The sequence below is a fragment of the Leucoraja erinacea genome, chromosome 18 (genome assembly GCF_028641065.1).
Source record: "Leucoraja erinacea ecotype New England chromosome 18, Leri_hhj_1, whole genome shotgun sequence".
Lineage (NCBI taxonomy): Eukaryota > Metazoa > Chordata > Chondrichthyes > Rajiformes > Rajidae > Leucoraja > Leucoraja erinaceus.
The window spans coordinates 36,043,336-36,064,357 of NC_073394.1; the positions used below are offsets into that span (position 1 = coordinate 36,043,336).

At 44.3% G+C, this 21,022-nt stretch overlaps 1 protein-coding gene across 1 annotated transcript in view; it reads right to left on the reverse strand.

The window, feature by feature from the left end:
* LOC129705973 (mucin-2-like) overlaps positions 1 to 21,022 on the reverse strand; it is a 119,337-nt gene that overhangs the window by 37,153 nt on the left and 61,162 nt on the right. Inside the window, 4 exon segments of the mRNA XM_055649948.1 lie at positions 1 to 12,720; positions 17,458 to 17,678; positions 19,013 to 19,183; positions 20,740 to 20,962. Coding sequence (XP_055505923.1) covers positions 1 to 12,720; positions 17,458 to 17,678; positions 19,013 to 19,183; positions 20,740 to 20,962 — 13,335 coding nt within the window.

The window sequence follows — 21,022 nt, forward strand, 5'->3', positions numbered from 1 at the left end:
TTCAGTAGTTGCTATTGACTTGGTGGTAAATGGTGTTTCGGTAGATACAGTTTTTGCAGTTGTGGAAGTTGTGGTCAGTTCAGGTGTGGAACTTTGTGGTGTTCCTGACACTGTAGGTGTTGTGGTTGTGTGCTCTGTTGTAGGTGAAGTGGAACCAGTTGTTCTGGTTGTGGTTTCAATTGTATGAGGGGTTGTGGACATTGTTCCTGTTTCAGGAGTTGTGGAGCCCGTGTGTAACTGAGTTGGTGTCGTGGGACTTTCGGTTGTGGTTGTAAAAGTGGTTGAATGTGGTGTTTTTGTTACGGTTGTTGGGGTGTGAGTGGGCAGTGTTGTGGTTTCCGATGATGTTGAGCTTGTGGTTGTGGACGTTTTTCCTGTTTCCGGAGTTGTGCTTGTGGGTACCAATGGGGTTTGGGTAGTTGTTGTGGACTTGGTGGTTGTAGGTAATTCAGGAGTTTCTGTTAGTTCAGTTGTACAAGTTGTGGTCAATTCTGGTGTAGTACTTACTGGTGTACCTGAGACTGGAGATGTAGAGAAAATCTGCTCTGTTGCAGGTGTAGTGGCACGAGTTGTACTGGTTGTGATTTCAGTGGTATGAGGGGTTGTTGATGTTGTCTCTCTGCTTTGAGATGTGGGGGTTGTGTGCACCTGTGTTGGTGTTGTGGGACTTCCTGTGGTGCTTGTAGCAATGGTAGAATATGGTGTTTTTGTTTCTGAGCTTGTGCTAGTTGATGAGCTGTGAGTGTGTATTGTCGTGGTTTCAGTTGGTGTTGATGTGGTCGTGGTGGATCTTGTTTGTGTTTGAGGTGTTTTGGTTGTGATCACCTGTGGAGTTTCAGTAGTTGCTATTGACTTGGTGGTAAATGGTGTTTCGGTAGATACAGTTTTTGCAGTTGTGGAAGTTGTGGTCAGTTCAGGTGTGGAACCTTGTGGTGTTCCTGACACTGTAGGTGTTGTGGTTGTGTGCTCTGTTGTAGGTGAAGTGGAACCAGTTGTTCTGGTTGTGGTTTCAATTGTATGAGGGGTTGTGGACATTGTTCCTGTTTCAGGAGTTGTGGAGCCCGTGTGTAACTCAGTTGGTGTCGTGGGACTTGCGGTTGTGGTTGTAAAAGTGGTTGAATGTGGTGTTTTTGTTACGGTTGTTGGGGTGTGAGTGGGCAGTTTTGTGGTTTCCAATGATGTTGAGCTTGTGGTTGTGGACGTTTTTCCTGTTTCCGGAGTTGTGCTTGTGGGTACCAATGGGGTTTGGGTAGTTGTTGTGGACTTGGTGGTTGTAGGTAATTCAGGAGTTTCTGTTAGTTCAGTTGTACAAGTTGTGGTCAATTCTGGTGTAGTACTTACTGGTGTACCTGAGACTGGAGATGTAGAGAAAATCTGCTCTGTTGCAGGTGTAGTGGCACGAGTTGTACTGGTTGTGATTTCAGTGGTATGAGAGGTTGTTGATGTTGTCTCTCTGCTTTGAGATGTGGGGGTTGTGTGCACCTGTGTTGGTGTTGTGGGACTTCCTGTGGTGCTTGTAGCAATGGTAGAATATGGTGTTTTTGTTTCTGAGCTTGTGCCAGTTGATGAGCTGTGCGTGTGTATTGTCGTGGTTTCAGTTGGTGTTGATGTGGTCGTGGTGGATCTTGTTTGTGTTTGAGGTGTTTTGGTTGTGATCACCTGTGTAGTTTCAGTAGTTGCTATTGACTTGGTGGTAAATGGTGTTTCGGTAGATACAGTTTTTGCAGTTGTGGAAGTTGTGGTCAGTTCAGGTGTGGAACCTTGTGGTGTTCCTGACACTGTAGGTGTTGTGGTTGTGTGCTCTGTTGGAGGTGAAGTGGAACCAGTTGTTCTGGTTGTGGTTTCAATTGTATGAGGGGTTGTGGACATTGTTCCTGTTTCAGGAGTTGTGGAGCCCGTGTGTAACTGAGTTGGTGTCGTGGGACTTTCGGTTGTGGTTGTAAAAGTGGTTGAATGTGGTGTTTTTGTTACGGTTGTTGGGGTGTGAGTGGGCAGTGTTGTGGTTTCCAATGATGTTGAGCTTGTGGTTGTGGACGTTTTTCCTGTTTCCGGAGTTGTGCTTGTGGGTACCAATGGGGTTTGGGTAGTTGTTGTGGACTTGGTGGTTGTAGTTAATTCAGGAGTTTCTGGTAGTTCAGTTGTACAAGTTGTGGTCAATTCTGGTGTAGTACTTACTGGTGTACCTGAGACTGGAGATGTAGAGAAAATCTGCTCTGTTGCAGGTGTAGTGGCACGAGTTGTACTGGTTGTGATTTCAGTGGTATGAGGGGTTGTTGATGTTGTCTCTCTGCTTTGAGATGTGGGGGTTGTGTGCACCTGTGTTGGTGTTGTGGGACTTCCTGTGGTGCTTGTAGCAATGGTAGAATATGGTGTTTTTGTTTCTGAGCTTGTGCCAGTTGATGAGCTGTGCGTGTGTATTGTCGTGGTTTCAGTTGGTGTTGATGTGGTCGTGGTGGATCTTGTTTGTGTTTGAGGTGTTTTGGTTGTGATCACCTGTGTAGTTTCAGTAGTTGCTATTGACTTGGTGGTAAATGGTTTTTCGGTAGATACAGTTTTTGCAGTTGTGGAAGTTGTGGTCAGTTCAGGTGTGGAACTTTGTGGTGTTCCTGACACTGTAGGTGTTGTGGTTGTGTGCTCTGTTGTAGGTGAAGTGGAACCAGTTGTTCTGGTTGTGGTTTCAATTGTATGAGGGGTTGTGGACATTGTTCCTGTTTCAGGAGTTGTGGAGCCCGTGTGTAACTGAGTTGGTGTCGTGGGACTTGCGGTTGTGGTTGCAAAAGTGGTTGAATGTGGTGTTTTTGTTACGGTTGTTGGGGTGTGAGTGGGCAGTGTTGTGGTTTCCGATGATGTTGAGCTTGTGGTTGTGGACGTTTTTCCTATTTCCGGAGTTGTGCTTGTGGGTACCAATGGGGTTTGGGTAGTTGTTGTGGACTTGGTGGTTGTAGGTAATTCAGTAGTTTCTGTTAGTTCAGTTGTACAAGTTGTGGTCAATTCTGTTGTAGCACTTACTGGTGTACCTGAGACTGGAGATGTAGAGAAAATCTGCTCTGTTGCAGGTGTAGTGGCACGAGTTGTACTGGTTGTGATTTCAGTGGTATGAGGGGTTGTTGATGTTGTCTCTCTGCTTTGAGATGTGGGGGTTGTGTGCACCTGTGTTGGTGTTGTGGGACTTCCTGTGGTGCTTGTAGCAATGGTAGAATATGGTGTTTTTGTTTCTGAGCTTGTGCCAGTTGATGAGCTGTGAGTGTGTATTGTCGTGGTTTCAGTTGGTGTTGATGTGGTCGTGGTGGATCTTGTTTGTGTTTGAGGTGTTTTGGTTGTGATCACCTGTGTAGTTTCAGTAGTTGCTATTGACTTGGTGGTAAATGGTGTTTCGGTAGATACAGTTTTTGCAGTTGTGGAAGTTGTGGTCAGTTCAGGTGTGGAACTTTGTGGTGTTCCTGACACTGTAGGTGTTGTGGTTGTGTGCTCTGTTGTAGGTGAAGTGGAACCAGTTGTTCTGGTTGTGGTTTCAATTGTATGAGGGGTTGTGGACATTGTTCCTGTTTCAGGAGTTGTGGAGCCCGTGTGTAACTGAGTTGGTGTCGTGGGACTTTCGGTTGTGGTTGTAAAAGTGGTTGAATGTGGTGTTTTTGTTACGGTTGTTGGGGTGTGAGTGGGCAGTGTTGTGGTTTCCAATGATGTTGAGCTTGTGGTTGTGGACGTTTTTCCTGTTTCCGGAGTTGTGCTTGTGGGTACCAATGGGGTTTGGGTAGTTGTTGTGGACTTGGTGGTTGTAGTTAATTCAGGAGTTTCTGGTAGTTCAGTTGTACAAGTTGTGGTCAATTCTGGTGTAGTACTTACTGGTGTACCTGAGACTGGAGATGTAGAGAAAATCTGCTCTGTTGCAGGTGTAGTGGCACGAGTTGTACTGGTTGTGATTTCAGTGGTATGAGGGGTTGTTGATGTTGTCTCTCTGCTTTGAGATGTGGGGGTTGTGTGCACCTGTGTTGGTGTTGTGGGACTTCCTGTGGTGCTTGTAGCAATGGTAGAATATGGTGTTTTTGTTTCTGAGCTTGTGCCAGTTGATGAGCTGTGAGTGTGTATTGTCGTGGTTTCAGTTGGTGTTGATGTGGTCGTGGTGGATCTTGTTTGTGTTTGAGGTGTTTTGGTTGTGATCACCTGTGTAGTTTCAGTAGTTGCTATTGACTTGGTGGTAAATGGTGTTTCGGTAGATACAGTTTTTGCAGTTGTGGAAGTTGTGGTCAGTTCAGGTGTGGAACTTTGTGGTGTTCCTGACACTGTAGGTGTTGTGGTTGTGTGCTCTGTTGTAGGTGAAGTGGAACCAGTTGTTCTGGTTGTGGTTTCAATTGTATGAGGGGTTGTGGACATTGTTCCTGTTTCAGGAGTTGTGGAGCCCGTGTGTAACTCAGTTGGTGTCGTGGGACTTGCGGTTGTGGTTGTAAAAGTGGTTGAATGTGGTGTTTTTGTTACGGTTGTTGGGGTGTGAGTGGGCAGTTTTGTGGTTTCCAATGATGTTGAGCTTGTGGTTGTGGACGTTTTTCCTGTTTCCGGAGTTGTGCTTGTGGGTACCAATGGGGTTTGGGTAGTTGTTGTGGACTTGGTGGTTGTAGGTAATTCAGGAGTTTCTGTTAGTTCAGTTGTACAAGTTGTGGTCAATTCTGGTGTAGTACTTACTGGTGTACCTGAGACTGGAGATGTAGAGAAAATCTGCTCTGTTGCAGGTGTAGTGGCACGAGTTGTACTGGTTGTGATTTCAGTGGTATGAGAGGTTGTTGATGTTGTCTCTCTGCTTTGAGATGTGGGGGTTGTGTGCACCTGTGTTGGTGTTGTGGGACTTCCTGTGGTGCTTGTAGCAATGGTAGAATATGGTGTTTTTGTTTCTGAGCTTGTGCCAGTTGATGAGCTGTGCGTGTGTATTGTCGTGGTTTCAGTTGGTGTTGATGTGGTCGTGGTGGATCTTGTTTGTGTTTGAGGTGTTTTGGTTGTGATCACCTGTGTAGTTTCAGTAGTTGCTATTGACTTGGTGGTAAATGGTGTTTCGGTAGATACAGTTTTTGCAGTTGTGGAAGTTGTGGTCAGTTCAGGTGTGGAACCTTGTGGTGTTCCTGACACTGTAGGTGTTGTGGTTGTGTGCTCTGTTGTAGGTGAAGTGGAACCAGTTGTTCTGGTTGTGGTTTCAATTGTATGAGGGGTTGTGGACATTGTTCCTGTTTCAGGAGTTGTGGAGCCCGTGTGTAACTGAGTTGGTGTCGTGGGACTTTCGGTTGTGGTTGTAAAAGTGGTTGAATGTGGTGTTTTTGTTACGGTTGTTGGGGTGTGAGTGGGCAGTGTTGTGGTTTCCAATGATGTTGAGCTTGTGGTTGTGGACGTTTTTCCTGTTTCCGGAGTTGTGCTTGTGGGTACCAATGGGGTTTGGGTAGTTGTTGTGGACTTGGTGGTTGTAGTTAATTCAGGAGTTTCTGGTAGTTCAGTTGTACAAGTTGTGGTCAATTCTGGTGTAGTACTTACTGGTGTACCTGAGACTGGAGATGTAGAGAAAATCTGCTCTGTTGCAGGTGTAGTGGCACGAGTTGTACTGGTTGTGATTTCAGTGGTATGAGGGGTTGTTGATGTTGTCTCTCTGCTTTGAGATGTGGGGGTTGTGTGCACCTGTGTTGGTGTTGTGGGACTTCCTGTGGTGCTTGTAGCAATGGTAGAATATGGTGTTTTTGTTTCTGGGCTTGTGCCAGTTGATGAGCTGTGCGTGTGTATTGTCGTGGTTTCAGTTGGTGTTGATGTGGTCGTGGTGGATCTTGTTTGTGTTTGAGGTGTTTTGGTTGTGATCACCTGTGTAGTTTCAGTAGTTGCTATTGACTTGGTGGTAAATGGTTTTTCGGTAGATACAGTTTTTGCAGTTGTGGAAGTTGTGGTCAGTTCAGGTGTGGAACTTTGTGGTGTTCCTGACACTGTAGGTGTTGTGGTTGTGTGCTCTGTTGTAGGTGAAGTGGAACCAGTTGTTCTGGTTGTGGTTTCAATTGTATGAGGGGTTGTGGACATTGTTCCTGTTTCAGGAGTTGTGGAGCCCGTGTGTAACTGAGTTGGTGTCGTGGGACTTGCGGTTGTGGTTGCAAAAGTGGTTGAATGTGGTGTTTTTGTTACGGTTGTTGGGGTGTGAGTGGGCAGTGTTGTGGTTTCCGATGATGTTGAGCTTGTGGTTGTGGACGTTTTTCCTATTTCCGGAGTTGTGCTTGTGGGTACCAATGGGGTTTGGGTAGTTGTTGTGGACTTGGTGGTTGTAGATAATTCAGGAGTTTCTGTTAGTTCAGTTGTACAAGTTGTGGTCAATTCTGTTGTAGCACTTACTGGTGTACCTGAGACTGGAGATGTAGAGAAAATCTGCTCTGTTGCAGGTGTAGTGGCACGAGTTGTACTGGTTGTGATTTCAGTGGTATGAGGGGTTGTTGATGTTGTCTCTCTGCTTTGAGATGTGGGGGTTGTGTGCACCTGTGTTGGTGTTGTGGGACTTCCTGTGGTGCTTGTAGCAATGGTAGAATATGGTGTTTTTGTTTCTGAGCTTGTGCCAGTTGATGAGCTGTGAGTGTGTATTGTCGTGGTTTCAGTTGGTGTTGATGTGGTCGTGGTGGATCTTGTTTGTGTTTGAGGTGTTTTGGTTGTGATCACCTGTGTAGTTTCAGTAGTTGCTATTGACTTGGTGGTAAATGGTGTTTCGGTAGATACAGTTTTTGCAGTTGTGGAAGTTGTGGTCAGTTCAGGTGTGGAACTTTGTGGTGTTCCTGACACTGTAGGTGTTGTGGTTGTGTGCTCTGTTGTAGGTGAAGTGGAACCAGTTGTTCTGGTTGTGGTTTCAATTGTATGAGGGGTTGTGGACATTGTTCCTGTTTCAGGAGTTGTGGAGCCCGTGTGTAACTCAGTTGGTGTCGTGGGACTTGCGGTTGTGGTTGTAAAAGTGGTTGAATGTGGTGTTTTTGTTACGGTTGTTGGGGTGTGAGTGGGCAGTGTTGTGGTTTCCAATGATGTTGAGCTTGTGGTTGTGGACGTTTTTCCTGTTTCCGGAGTTGTGCTTGTGGGTACCAATGGGGTTTGGGTAGTTGTTGTGGACTTGGTGGTTGTAGGTAATTCAGGAGTTTCTGTTAGTTCAGTTGTACAAGTTGTGGTCAATTCTGGTGTAGTACTTACTGGTGTACCTGAGACTGGAGATGTAGAGAAAATCTGCTCTGTTGCAGGTGTAGTGGCACGAGTTGTACTGGTTGTGATTTCAGTGGTATGAGGGGTTGTTGATGTTGTCTCTCTGCTTTGAGATGTGGGGGTTGTGTGCACCTGTGTTGGTGTTGTGGGACTTCCTGTGGTGCTTGTAGCAATGGTAGAATATGGTGTTTTTGTTTCTGAGCTTGTGCCAGTTGATGAGCTGTGCGTGTGTATTGTCGTGGTTTCAGTTGGTGTTGATGTGGTCGTGGTGGATCTTGTTTGTGTTTGAGGTGTTTTGGTTGTGATCACCTGTGTAGTTTCAGTAGTTGCTATTGACTTGGTGGTAAATGGTTTTTCGGTAGATACAGTTTTTGCAGTTGTGGAAGTTGTGGTCAGTTCAGGTGTGGAACTTTGTGGTGTTCCTGACACTGTAGGTGTTGTGGTTGTGTGCTCTGTTGTAGGTGAAGTGGAACCAGTTGTTCTGGTTGTGGTTTCAATTGTATGAGGGGTTGTGGACATTGTTCCTGTTTCAGGAGTTGTGGAGCCCGTGTGTAACTGAGTTGGTGTCGTGGGACTTGCGGTTGTGGTTGCAAACGAGGGTGAATGTGGTGTTTTTGTTACGGTTGTTGGGATGTGAGTGGGCAGTGTTGTGGTTTCCGATGATGTTGAGCTTGTGGTTGTGGACGTTTTTCCTATTTCCGGAGTTGTGCTTGCGGGTACCAATGGGGTTTGGGTAGTTGTTGTGGACTTGGTGGTTGTAGGTAATTCAGTAGTTTCTGTTAGTTCAGTTGTACAAGTTGTGGTCAATTCTGTTGTAGCACTTACTGGTGTACCTGAGACTGGAGATGTAGAGAAAATCTGCTCTGTTGCAGGTGTAGTGGCACGAGTTGTACTGGTTGTGATTTCAGTGGTATGAGGGGTTGTTGATGTTGTCTCTCTGCTTTGAGATGTGGGGGTTGTGTGCACCTGTGTTGGTGTTGTGGGACTTCCTGTGGTGCTTGTAGCAATGGTAGAATATGGTGTTTTTGTTTCTGAGCTTGTGCCAGTTGATGAGCTGTGAGTGTGTATTGTCGTGGTTTCAGTTGGTGTTGATGTGGTCGTGGTGGATCTTGTTTGTGTTTGAGGTGTTTTGGTTGTGATCACCTGTGTAGTTTCAGTAGTTGCTATTGACTTGGTGGTAAATGGTGTTTCGGTAGATACAGTTTTTGCAGTTGTGGAAGTTGTGGTCAGTTTAGGTGTGGAACTTTGTGGTGTTCCTGACACTGTAGGTGTTGTGGTTGTGTGCTCTGTTGTAGGTGAAGTGGAACCAGTTATTCTGGTTGTGGTTTCAATTGTATGAGGGGTTGTGGACATTGTTCCTGTTTCAGGAGTTGTGGAGCCCGTGTGTAACTCAGTTGGTGTCGTGGGACTTGCGGTTGTGGTTGTAAAAGTGGTTGAATGTGGTGTTTTTGTTACGGTTGTTGGGGTGTGAGTGGGCAGTGTTGTGGTTTCCGATGATGTTGAGCTTGTGGTTGTGGACGTTTTTCCTGTTTCCGGAGTTGTGCTTGTGGGTACCAATGGGGTTTGGGTAGTTGTTGTGGACTTGGTGGTTGTAGTTAATTCAGGAGTTTCTGGTAGTTCAGTTGTACAAGTTGTGGTCAATTCTGTTGTAGCACTTACTGGTGTACCTGAGACTGGAGATGTAGAGAAAATCTGCTCTGTTGCAGGTGTAGTGGCACGAGTTGTACTGGTTGTGATTTCAGTGGTATGAGGGGTTGTTGATGTTGTCTCTCTGCTTTGAGATGTGGGGGTTGTGTGCACCTGTGTTGGTGTTGTGGGACTTCCTGTGGTGCTTGTAGCAATGGTAGAATATGGTGTTTTTGTTTCTGAGCTTGTGCCAGTTGATGAGCTGTGAGTGTGTATTGTCGTGGTTTCAGTTGGTGTTGATGTGGTCGTGGTGGATCTTGTTTGTGTTTGAGGTGTTTTGGTTGTGATCACCTGTGTAGTTTCAGTAGTTGCTATTGACTTGGTGGTAAATGGTGTTTCGGTAGATACAGTTTTTGCAGTTGTGGAAGTTGTGGTCAGTTCAGGTGTGGAACTTTGTGGTGTTCCTGACACTGTAGGTGTTGTGGTTGTGTGCTCTGTTGTAGGTGAAGTGGAACCAGTTGTTCTGGTTGTGGTTTCAATTGTATGAGGGGTTGTGGACATTGTTCCTGTTTCAGGAGTTGTGGAGCCCGTGTGTAACTGAGTTGGTGTCGTGGGACTTTCGGTTGTGGTTGTAAAAGTGGTTGAATGTGGTGTTTTTGTTACGGTTGTTGGGGTGTGAGTGGGCAGTGTTGTGGTTTCCGATGATGTTGAGCTTGTGGTTGTGGACGTTTTTCCTGTTTCCGGAGTTGTGCTTGTGGGTACCAATGGGGTTTGGGTAGTTGTTGTGGACTTGGTGGTTGTAGGTAATTCAGGAGTTTCTGTTAGTTCAGTTGTACAAGTTGTGGTCAATTCTGGTGTAGTACTTACTGGTGTACCTGAGACTGGAGATGTAGAGAAAATCTGCTCTGTTGCAGGTGTAGTGGCACGAGTTGTACTGGTTGTGATTTCAGTGGTATGAGGGGTTGTTGATGTTGTCTCTCTGCTTTGAGATGTGGGGGTTGTGTGCACCTGTGTTGGTGTTGTGGGACTTCCTGTGGTGCTTGTAGCAATGGTAGAATATGGTGTTTTTGTTTCTGAGCTTGTGCTAGTTGATGAGCTGTGAGTGTGTATTGTCGTGGTTTCAGTTGGTGTTGATGTGGTCGTGGTGGATCTTGTTTGTGTTTGAGGTGTTTTGGTTGTGATCACCTGTGTAGTTTCAGTAGTTGCTATTGACTTGGTGGTAAATGGTGTTTCGGTAGATACAGTTTTTGCAGTTGTGGAAGTTGTGGTCAGTTCAGGTGTGGAACCTTGTGGTGTTCCTGACACTGTAGGTGTTGTGGTTGTGTGCTCTGTTGTAGGTGAAGTGGAACCAGTTGTTCTGGTTGTGGTTTCAATTGTATGAGGGGTTGTGGACATTGTTCCTGTTTCAGGAGTTGTGGAGCCCGTGTGTAACTGAGTTGGTGTCGTGGGACTTTCGGTTGTGGTTGTAAAAGTGGTTGAATGTGGTGTTTTTGTTACGGTTGTTGGGGTGTGAGTGGGCAGTGTTGTGGTTTCCAATGATGTTGAGCTTGTGGTTGTGGACGTTTTTCCTGTTTCCGGAGTTGTGCTTGTGGGTACCAATGGGGTTTGGGTAGTTGTTGTGGACTTGGTGGTTGTAGTTAATTCAGGAGTTTCTGGTAGTTCAGTTGTACAAGTTGTGGTCAATTCTGGTGTAGTACTTACTGGTGTACCTGAGACTGGAGATGTAGAGAAAATCTGCTCTGTTGCAGGTGTAGTGGCACGAGTTGTACTGGTTGTGATTTCAGTGATATGAGGGGTTGTTGATGTTGTCTCTCTGCTTTGAGATGTGGGGGTTGTGTGCACCTGTGTTGGTGTTGTGGGACTTCCCGTGGTGCTTGTAGCAATGGTAGAATATGGTGTTTTTGTTTCTGAGCTTGTGCCAGTTGATGAGCTGTGAGTGTGTATTGTCGTGGTTTCAGTTGGTGTTGATGTGGTCGTGGTGGATCTTGTTTGTGTTTGAGGTGTTTTGGTTGTGATCACCTGTGTAGTTTCAGTAGTTGCTATTGACTTGGTGGTAAATGGTGTTTCGGTAGATACAGTTTTTGCAGTTGTGGAAGTTGTGGTCAGTTCAGGTGTGGAACTTTGTGGTGTTCCTGACACTGTAGGTGTTGTGGTTGTGTGCTCTGTTGTAGGTGAAGTGGAACCAGTTGTTCTGGTTGTGGTTTCAATTGTATGAGGGGTTGTGGACATTGTTCCTGTTTCAGGAGTTGTGGAGCCCGTGTGTAACTGAGTTGGTGTCGTGGGACTTGCGGTTGTGGTTGTAAAAGTGGTTGAATGTGGTGTTTTTGTTACGGTTGTTGGGGTGTGAGTGGGCAGTGTTGTGGTTTCCGATGATGTTGAGCTTGTGGTTGTGGACGTTTTTCCTGTTTCCGGAGTTGTGCTTGTGGGTACCAATGGGGTTTGGGTAGTTGTTGTGGACTTGGTGGTTGTAGGTAATTCAGGAGTTTCTGTTAGTTCAGTTGTACAAGTTGTGGTCAATTCTGGTGTAGTACTTACTGGTGTACCTGAGACTGGAGATGTAGAGAAAATCTGCTCTGTTGCAGGTGTAGTGGCACGAGTTGTACTGGTTGTGATTTCAGTGGTATGAGGGGTTGTTGATGTTGTCTCTCTGCTTTGAGATGTGGGGGTTGTGTGCACCTGTGTTGGTGTTGTGGGACTTCCTGTGGTGCTTGTAGCAATGGTAGAATATGGTGTTTTTGTTTCTGAGCTTGTGCCAGTTGATGAGCTGTGAGTGTGTATTGTCGTGGTTTCAGTTGGTGTTGATGTGGTCGTGGTGGATCTTGTTTGTGTTTGAGGTGTTTTGGTTGTGATCACCTGTGTAGTTTCAGTAGTTGCTATTGACTTGGTGGTAAATGGTGTTTCGGTAGATACAGTTTTTGCAGTTGTGGAAGTTGTGGTCAGTTCAGGTGTGGAACTTTGTGGTGTTCCTGACACTGTAGGTGTTGTGGTTGTGTGCTCTGTTGTAGGTGAAGTGGAACCAGTTGTTCTGGTTGTGGTTTCAATTGTATGAGGGGTTGTGGACATTGTTCCTGTTTCAGGAGTTGTGGAGCCCGTGTGTAACTCAGTTGGTGTCGTGGGACTTGCGGTTGTGGTTGTAAAAGTGGTTGAATGTGATGTTTTTGTTACGGTTGTTGGGGTGTGAGTGGGCAGTGTTGTGGTTTCCGATGATGTTGAGCTTGTGCTTGTGGACGTTTTTCCTGTTTCCGGAGTTGTGCTTGTGGGTACCAATGGGGTTTGGGTAGTTGTTGTGGACTTGGTGGTTGTAGGTAATTCAGTAGTTTCTGGTAGTTCAGTTGTACAAGTTGTGGTCAATTCTGTTGTAGTACTTACTGGTGTACCTGAGACTGGAGATGTAGAGAAAATCTGCTCTGTTGCAGGTGTAGTGGCACGAGTTGTACTGGTTGTGATTTCAGTGGTATGAGGGGTTGTGGATGTTGTCCCTGTTTCAGGAGTTGTGGGGGTTGTGTGTAACTGAGTTGGTGTTGTGGGACTTGAGGTTGTGGTTGGCTCTGGTGTTGTTGTTGGAGGTTGGCAAATGAAGTCACAGCACTGTACCTGTATTTCATAGTCATAGCACCGTTCCACTTGATGTTGATCCTTGTTTCTGCATGTCAGCCCAAAGGAAACATTACACTGCACTGTCTGTTCGATGTCTTCGAGATCCACTTCTGGTGCATGTGTTGCTCTGCACTCAATCCTGCCTGGAGCATTGCAGGGCATGTCTCCTTTCTCATTGATTTTATCATATGTTTCAATATCCCCTCCGTCGTAACCATGTGTCGGTTTGCTTACACTTATCCATTTGCTCCATTCGCATTGTTCCACGATCACACAAGTTGCTGTGGAGTTATGAAAAGATACATTCATTTATTTAAAGCAGTGTTATGCAGCAATTGAAGATGATTTCTTACGCATGGTTCTGCAGCCAGTATACCTTTATTATCAGAATAGATGCATCATATTTACAAATATACTATAGTAATCTCTGCTTGTGAATCATCAGTAATGTAATCTTGGGCTACTGCTATGACATTCTGCGCAATCAATAAAGTAAAACCGCCTCCTCTTTTACTCCCAACTCTATCCCTCCTGTAGCACCTGGACCATGAACATTAAGCTGCCAATCTTGTCCCACTCTCAGCCAGGTTTCCATAATGGCTACAATGTCCCAGTCACACATATCTATCCATGCTCTGAATTCATCAACTTAAGGGCCTGTCCCACTTGGACGACCTAATCCACGAATTTAGAAGACCCTAGACGAGTTGAAAAAAAATGTCACGGTCGTGTTGATTCACCGAATTAAAATACCTCCTACGACCATGTCTACGACCTCCTACGACCCCCCTCGACCTCAGTCTTCCACACCTAAGACCAACTACGACTAGCTACGAGTGGAAAATGATCACATGATAAAATGATGTCATATTTGCATTTTTTTTCTCGGGCCAGTATCCGACCTACGACTATCACCACAACCTACCTACGAGTAAAAGGTATCAATTTTTTCCATGCCAACCTTTTTTGTACTCGTGGACATTTTTTATCAGGCTGGAAAATACGCCGCGATCTACTTGAGGCCACGAGTACGCGGAGACCACTCACGAGCATGAGAAGAGTTACGAAGACCTCCTACAACCTCGTGGCGACCATGCTGCGAATATGAGTCAAGGGCAAACTTGACAGAGGTCGCTAATTAGGTCGTAAAAGTGGGACAGGGCCTTTACTAATCAAGCCTCTCGCATAAAAATGAATACAATTCAATCTAACAGTCCTTCCTCCCTCCCTGCTGTGTTCCTGCCTATTCTGTGCACTCAACTTTTTTTCATCATCTTCATTATCATCTTCCAACCTCTCAACTGTCACAGCCCTGCATTTGATCATGGCCTCCTGCCAATCTGGTTTAAACCCACCTAGTGTAGCACTCGCAAACCTGCCTACCAGGATATTGGTTTACCTTCAGTTCAGGTGCAACCCATTTCTCTTGTACACATCACCTCTGCCCCAGAAGAGATTCCCAAGGTCCAAAAGTCTCTGCCCCCTACATCAAATTCTCATTCTCACATTAATCGGTACTTTCTTCCTATTCCTACCCTCACTATCAGCTGGCACCAGGAGCAATCTCGAGATCACTGATGAAATATATTGTTTCGACACACTGAAGTTTACATAGGAGTTTAAGCCATGGATGAGTCACAGCCACCAGCACTGGTAGGACTCAGGTCGGGTGTCACCCACAGGTACTCTGTGCCCTCATTCCTTGCGAGTAATAAGGATTTAGTGAATTCTCTTTTGATGGCTTTCATTTAATTCCCTTTGCCATCCAATAAGCTGAAACCTTGCAAACCTGACAGATCGAGATAATCAGTGCTTAGTTCCTTCACATTCCCGACATTTCAATTTACTTACAGGTCAACGGTTTGCTGGTTGTGGAGAAAGATGGCGTTGATGTCAAAATCACTGCAGAAAATAAATCAATAGACTGATTTTAAAAATGTGCAGGTCATTTCAGAATAGTGCAAATGAATTATGTAAACATCTGTGAATTGGTACTTAAATGTATCACTCTGTTACATTTTGGTCTTGGGTTAGTCTGCACACTGGTACAAATGGCTAACGAGGTATTCTGGTTGCCATTGTCCTTGCTGAACTTACCATAAGACCATTAGACATAGAAGCAGATTTTGGCCATTCAGCCCATCGAGACTACTCCACCAATCAATCATGACTGATCTGTTTATCATCTCAACCCCATTCTTCTGCCTTCTCCCCATAACTTTTGACATTAATCAAGAATCTATAAATATCTGCTTTAAAAATACCCAATAACTTTGCCAGGGCCTTCTGTGGTAAATGATTCCACAGGCCCACCACCTTCTGTCTGAAGAAATTCCTCCTCATCTCTATTTGAAGGTACGTCATTTAATTCTGAGGCTGTGCCATTTAAGGCTCAACCCTCTCATTACTGGAATCACCCTTTCCAACTCAACTCTATCTAGGCCTTTCATTATCTGGTAGATTTCAATGAAATTCCCCCTCATTCTTCTAAACTCCAGCGAGTACAAGCTCAGAGCCTTCAAACGCTCCTAACCCTGTCATCCCCGGGAACATTCTTGTAAAACTCCTCTGGACTCTCTCCAAAGCCAGCGTACTCTTCCTTGGATATGGAGGCCCAGAATTGCTCACAATATTCCAAATATGGCCTCACCAGCACCAGATAAAGCTTGAGCATTACATCCTTGCTTATGTATTCTAGTCCCCTTGAAATTAATGCTGGCATTGCGTTTGCCTTCCTTACATCCGACTCAACCTGCAAATGATCCTTTTGGGGATCCTATACCAGCACTCTCAAGTCTCTTGGCACCTGTGATTTCTGAATCCTTTCCCCATTTAGAAAGTCGCGCTGCCTTACGGTGTCAGGAACCCAAGTTTGATCCTGACTATGGGTGTTGTCTGTACAGAGTTTGTAAGATCTCCCTGCGACCACATGGGTTTTCTCCCACACTCTAGTTTCCTCCCACATTTCAAAGACATGCAGGTTTGTAGGTCAATCGGCCATAAATTGTCCCTGGCAAGCTACTAACAACTACAATAGAAATCTGCCAAAAAAATGTAAACATAAAGTACCTAAAATAATTAAGTGCGATCAATGATTGAAAACATTAATTCACACAATGCAAATTCCCCGAAGCCTACATCTCCCATGCAATTTGGTCACTCATAAGATCATATGTAATAGGAGCAGAATAAGGCCATTCGGCCCATCAAGTCTACTTGGTCTACTCTGCCATTCAATCGTGGGTGTTCTATCTCTCCCTCCTAACCCTGTTCTCCTGCCTTCTCCTCATAAACCCTGACACCCATGCTAATCAAGAATCTAAGATAGACGCAAAATGCTGGAGTAACTCAGCGGACAGGCAGCATCTCTGCAGAGAAGGAAGTGGTGACGTTTGAGGTCGAGACCCTTCTTCAGTCAAGAATCTATCTCGATCTGCATTAAAAATATCCATTGATTCCATTGACATGAATGAACCTCTGATCCCAGGTCCAATTTGTCACAGGCTCAGCGAGTCAATTGCCTGAGCAATAATGGTGAGATTTCAGGAAGGCAGCATTCTGTTGCTGGATTCCACGAGAGATGTGAACTTGGATTGCAAATGCAATGAGGTTCTCCCAAGAAAATTTTGACTTCTGCATTCGGGTGAGGTCATCTGATTTTTCACTCCAGTCCTTCATGAAAACTGTTTCACACCATTGCTTGAATAAAACTGTTCATTGATGGACCTCTGGCTGTTTGTCTGTTGCAGAATCCCCTCTCTTCAATCCCATTTCTCTAATCTGCTAATCATTTGCACACTTCATGAATTCAGTTGTCTACTTATCTGTGGCAAATCCAGTATTTAATCCGAGAACAGAATTGCACCTTGGCGTGACTTTTAGTGTTTCAGTTGTAAAGTAAAAAAAGGTTAACAGGAAAGTTACCTGTATTAGCGGTGATTGAAGATGATGGTAATGGCATTGCTGTGGTTGTGAAACTTTCACATGGCTCAAATGTTCTAATAATTGTTCCGTTTTCAGCACAGATTGCTATGATGCACTGCCCAAGGCCATCACTTATATTGTAGATAACGTCATTCGGCTGATACACCGTGCCATTATATATACACACACAAGCTGTGGAGAGAATTTACAGGAATGATTTGAGTACCTTCATGTGCAATATTATTCTAAACTGAATAATTTATTTCATAGGAGAATTAAATGGACACTTGCCACTGCTGTCATTCATGCATTTAATGCCATCTGGTGTGCACAGGCTGAAAAAAAAATGTTTATTTGTTTTTCTAAGAGTTTAACATGATGGTAGTGAATACAAAAAATTGTACTTTAATTTATGTGCATTATCCAGCCTTTGGAAATTTCCAAATATTTCATAACTTAAAAGTAAACGCTGCTGGATATACATGCAAAACACACTTTGCACATGATTATAGAATCAACACTATGGCTAATGGCTGACTGCAATATACAGAATATTGACTGGCATCACAAGGATACTGCTTGAGGAATCACAAGGAGTTGTTTACATTGACATTTTGTATCAGGCATGCATTTGGAGCAGGAACTGTAAACATAGAGTGATACAGTGTGGAAACAGGCCCTTCGGCCCAACTTGCCCACACCAGCCAACAATGTCCCAGCTACACTAGTCCCACCTGCCAGCATTGGGTCCATATCCCTCCAAACCTGTCCTATCATGTATCTGTCTAACTGCTTCTTAAATGTTGGGATAGTCCCTGCCTCAACTACCTCCTCTGGCAGCTTGTTCCAGACACCCACCACCGTTCGTGTGAAAAGTGTATCCCTCAGACTCCTATGAAATCATTTCCCCGCTTAATCTTGATCAATTATCTTGATCAAATGGCCAAGTGGACTAAGGAACGGTTGATGGAATTTAACGCAGAAAAATACATCTTATTCAGAGATTAAAGTGATATTAGTTCAGTCTTGCATGAAAGTGCTTGTATCACGCTAGAGTTACACAGCAGGGAAACAAGCCCATTGAACCATCAATGCTGATGTTGACCATCAACCACTCTATACACTAATCCTATATGAATTCAATTTTATTTTTACTTTATTGTACAGTATAATCCCATAGTTTATAAAAATCAAACAATACCATGTTTCACAGTTATTGGTGGTTGCTATTGTTTCATTAATTTCATAATGCTTTCCATTATCATAACAGCCACATTCAGCAACGCATTGCTTGGTATGTTCGTCATAAATAGGTGTTTCCTCCGGACATTTAGGGTAGCAACCTAAGAAAAAAAATCCACATTTATAAGGGTCGTGGGGAGAAATTGAAACACAGCATAGGACAGAGATTAGAGTCAACAAGCCAGGAGCTGTGTCGTGTGGCCACCTTTTGGAGAGAAACTAGTGAATGGTGTGAGTTCAAGTCAGGAAGTATAAGAGTCAAGAAGTCATGATGCCACATCATAGGACTTTGGCTAGGCTGCGTTTGAAGTATCATGTGCTGATCTGGTTGCACCACTGCAGGAAGAAGGATTCCATACCATTGATCCAACCAGCAACTTAGCTTTTGGGGAATCCTGCACCAGCACTCCCAAGTCCCTTTGCACCTCTGATTTCGGAATCCTCTTCCCATTTAGAACGTAGTGTATGCCTTTATTCTTACTACCAAAATGCATGACTCCACTCTTTGCTACACTGTATTCCATCTGATATTTATTTGCCCACTCACCAACATGTCTAAATCCTTCTGCAGATTTTCTGCTTTCTCTACTTTTCCGCCCCTCCACCTTTTTCATATTATCCACAAACTTGGTCACAAAGCCTTCAATTCTAAATCATTGATATACACCATGAAGAGTAGTGGACCCAGCACCTGCGAAACTCAGCTAGTTACTGGCAGCCAATCAGAAAAAGCCCACTTCATTCCCACTATCTCCCTTCTGCCACCCAGCCAACCTGCTATCCATGCTAGTATCTGCCATGGGCTCTTATCTTCTTTAGCACCCTTGCCTTATCAAAAGGCCTGAAATTTTATAAACAACAACCACCGACTCGCCTTTGTCTATCCAGCTATTTACTTCTTCAAAAACTTCCAACAGATTTGTCAGGCAAGATCTCTCCTCCACAAAAGTTGAGCAAGTTTTCATTGCTCCTGCCTCTGTTGCTTATGGGCCTGTTCCACTTAGGCGATTTTTTAGGCCACTACAGGCGACTAGATTGTCGCCACATGTTCGCTGGTGGTCGCCGGGAGTAGTCTCCTCAGTCACGCAAAAAGTCATAACGTCTTTCTGGTTGCCGCTAAATTTTTCGGCGACAGTGGGTTTGACGCCAATGAGCAATTTGACATAAGTGCTGTCGTAGTTTGTCACCAGGATGACCTTGGTTGTTGCTGGTTTTTCGGCGAGCTGCTACGACTATGACAGTCGACGGCAGTTGCTGAAATAATCGCCGTGGGACAGGCCCTTTATGTTGTCATTTTTATGCAAACTAGGTTTGGACAAGAAACTGAAAATGGGAAATCTTATAGGAACTTTTCCTGCATATCAGGCATAGGTTGATGTTTAATAGCAGCAGAGCGTTTGAGGATTTGTTTAAAGAATATCATAAATATATCTACCTTCAAGCTGAAACGTGGCATTGCAGAGACCTTGAGGGTTGAGGCAAGTTTTAAAGCAGTGGACTCCACAAGGATGATAATGCCATTTACACAGTTCATGATTAGGGTTGTAGTAACTGCAGTACATGGCTGAAAGAACAGAACGTAGATATTCACTGCACATGAAATTAAGATATTACATCGTTTTCTAGAGCCATCAGGCTGTTATTTCTATCACCAGTATCATGTCTCATTTCCTTTACTTTTAACCATGAGTTAAACATTTTTATTGCTGCTTAAACTATTGATTCCTTCAATGGTCACCCCTCTGCATGTTTCTGTTGCTTATGACGCTGCATCTTCTGGCATCTTTCTAACATTGATATTCTCTAATCATCCTTCATCTGTAAATTTAATGATCAGTCATCTCTTTTATCTCACGCTAAGTCTATGATAGAATCAGTCACTGGCGGAGTTCCAGCTCATTACCCACATTTGCAATTTGAGTATTGCTTAAAGTAAGATGCATTCATTATTAATCACAACTGCAAATATTTAAGTTTCATCATTATTTGTATTTTTTTAATTTGTGACTGAGCGAAGCTGTGTCCATCTGCAGCACTCACTTTCTGCATTGGGCCATTCTTCGTTTAACAACTCCTGGGAATGGATATTTCTGGCACCAAGCAGCAAGTAACAGTAATTTCCAAGCTGTATTGGATAGGGTGAAAATGTATTTATTTACTTGAATTTCTTTCATAAAGATACAGCATAGAAACAGGCCCTTTGGTCCACTGAGCTCATGCCGATCATCGATCACCTGTTCACAATAGTTCCACGTTACCCCACTTCCGTTCCCTACATACTTGGGATGACTTTACAACCTACACATCTGCACGTCTTTGGGATGTGGGAGGAATCCAGAACACCCAGAGGAAAGTCACACGATCACAAGGAGAACGTGTGAACTCCACACAGACAGCTCCTGAGGTCAGGTTTGAATCTGGGTCTCTGGTGCTGTGAGGCAGCAACTCTATCAGAATTGTTTCAGTGTACCTCCCCTCAATAATCGGACATTATTTTCTCTTAAGAACACCGTCAAGTTCACTGCAAATCATTGGCATTGACAAGTGATCGCTTGAATAGACACTTTGCAATCAAAGGAACATCCAATCTATAGTATGTTTAGCATGCAGTAGCATTGCCATTGAAAAGACCTTTACTTTTGAAAAACCTGTGACAAAAGTAATTTATTATTACAAGTCTGAAATACTCTAGCTCCTAACCTTCCCCTTTCCCCAAAGACACAATTGTCATTATAACATGGTTTTCTATAATACGAGATTACATGGGATGCAACAAAAGCTTTGTAGCAGAACTACCTGTACTAGTATATGCTATCATCAAACAAGGCCTGTAAAGTAACAAGATTGTGAATTGCCGAGGAGTCCTTATAAATGACTGGGGCCATTACATGTTTATGTTTGGGTGACGTTTCAGGTTGAGACCCTTCTTCAAACGCTTTCTGAATGTCACTCATTCCTTCTCTCTCGACCCAAAATGTCACCCATTCCTTCTCTGAAGAAGGGTCTCGACCCGAAACGTCACCTATTCTATCTCTCCAAAGATGGTGCCTGTCCTGCTGAGTTACTCCAGCATTTTGTGTCTATCTTTGGTTTAAGCCAGCATCTGCAGTTCCTTCCTTCACATGTTATGTTTACAACACTGTTATATTGGTCATCCAAAGCTGATAATTTTATTACAATTCCCATTCATGATTATAACATCTGGAGTTAGTACTGTGTGAAACTTACGACAGATGTCAGGGGTCCTCCAGTTAACACATATCCCAGATTCACGACATGCACTCCCATAGGCAGCTACAGCTGTGCAAAAACACTCGCAGTCTCCACCACTGTCACACGAGCAGGAATCATGGACACAAGCTTCGAAATATGGAGTCGAGTCAACCTGTTGATGAAGCAGATCACTACGTCTGGTGGCAGTTGGAAGGAAAGACAGCAAGAGAAA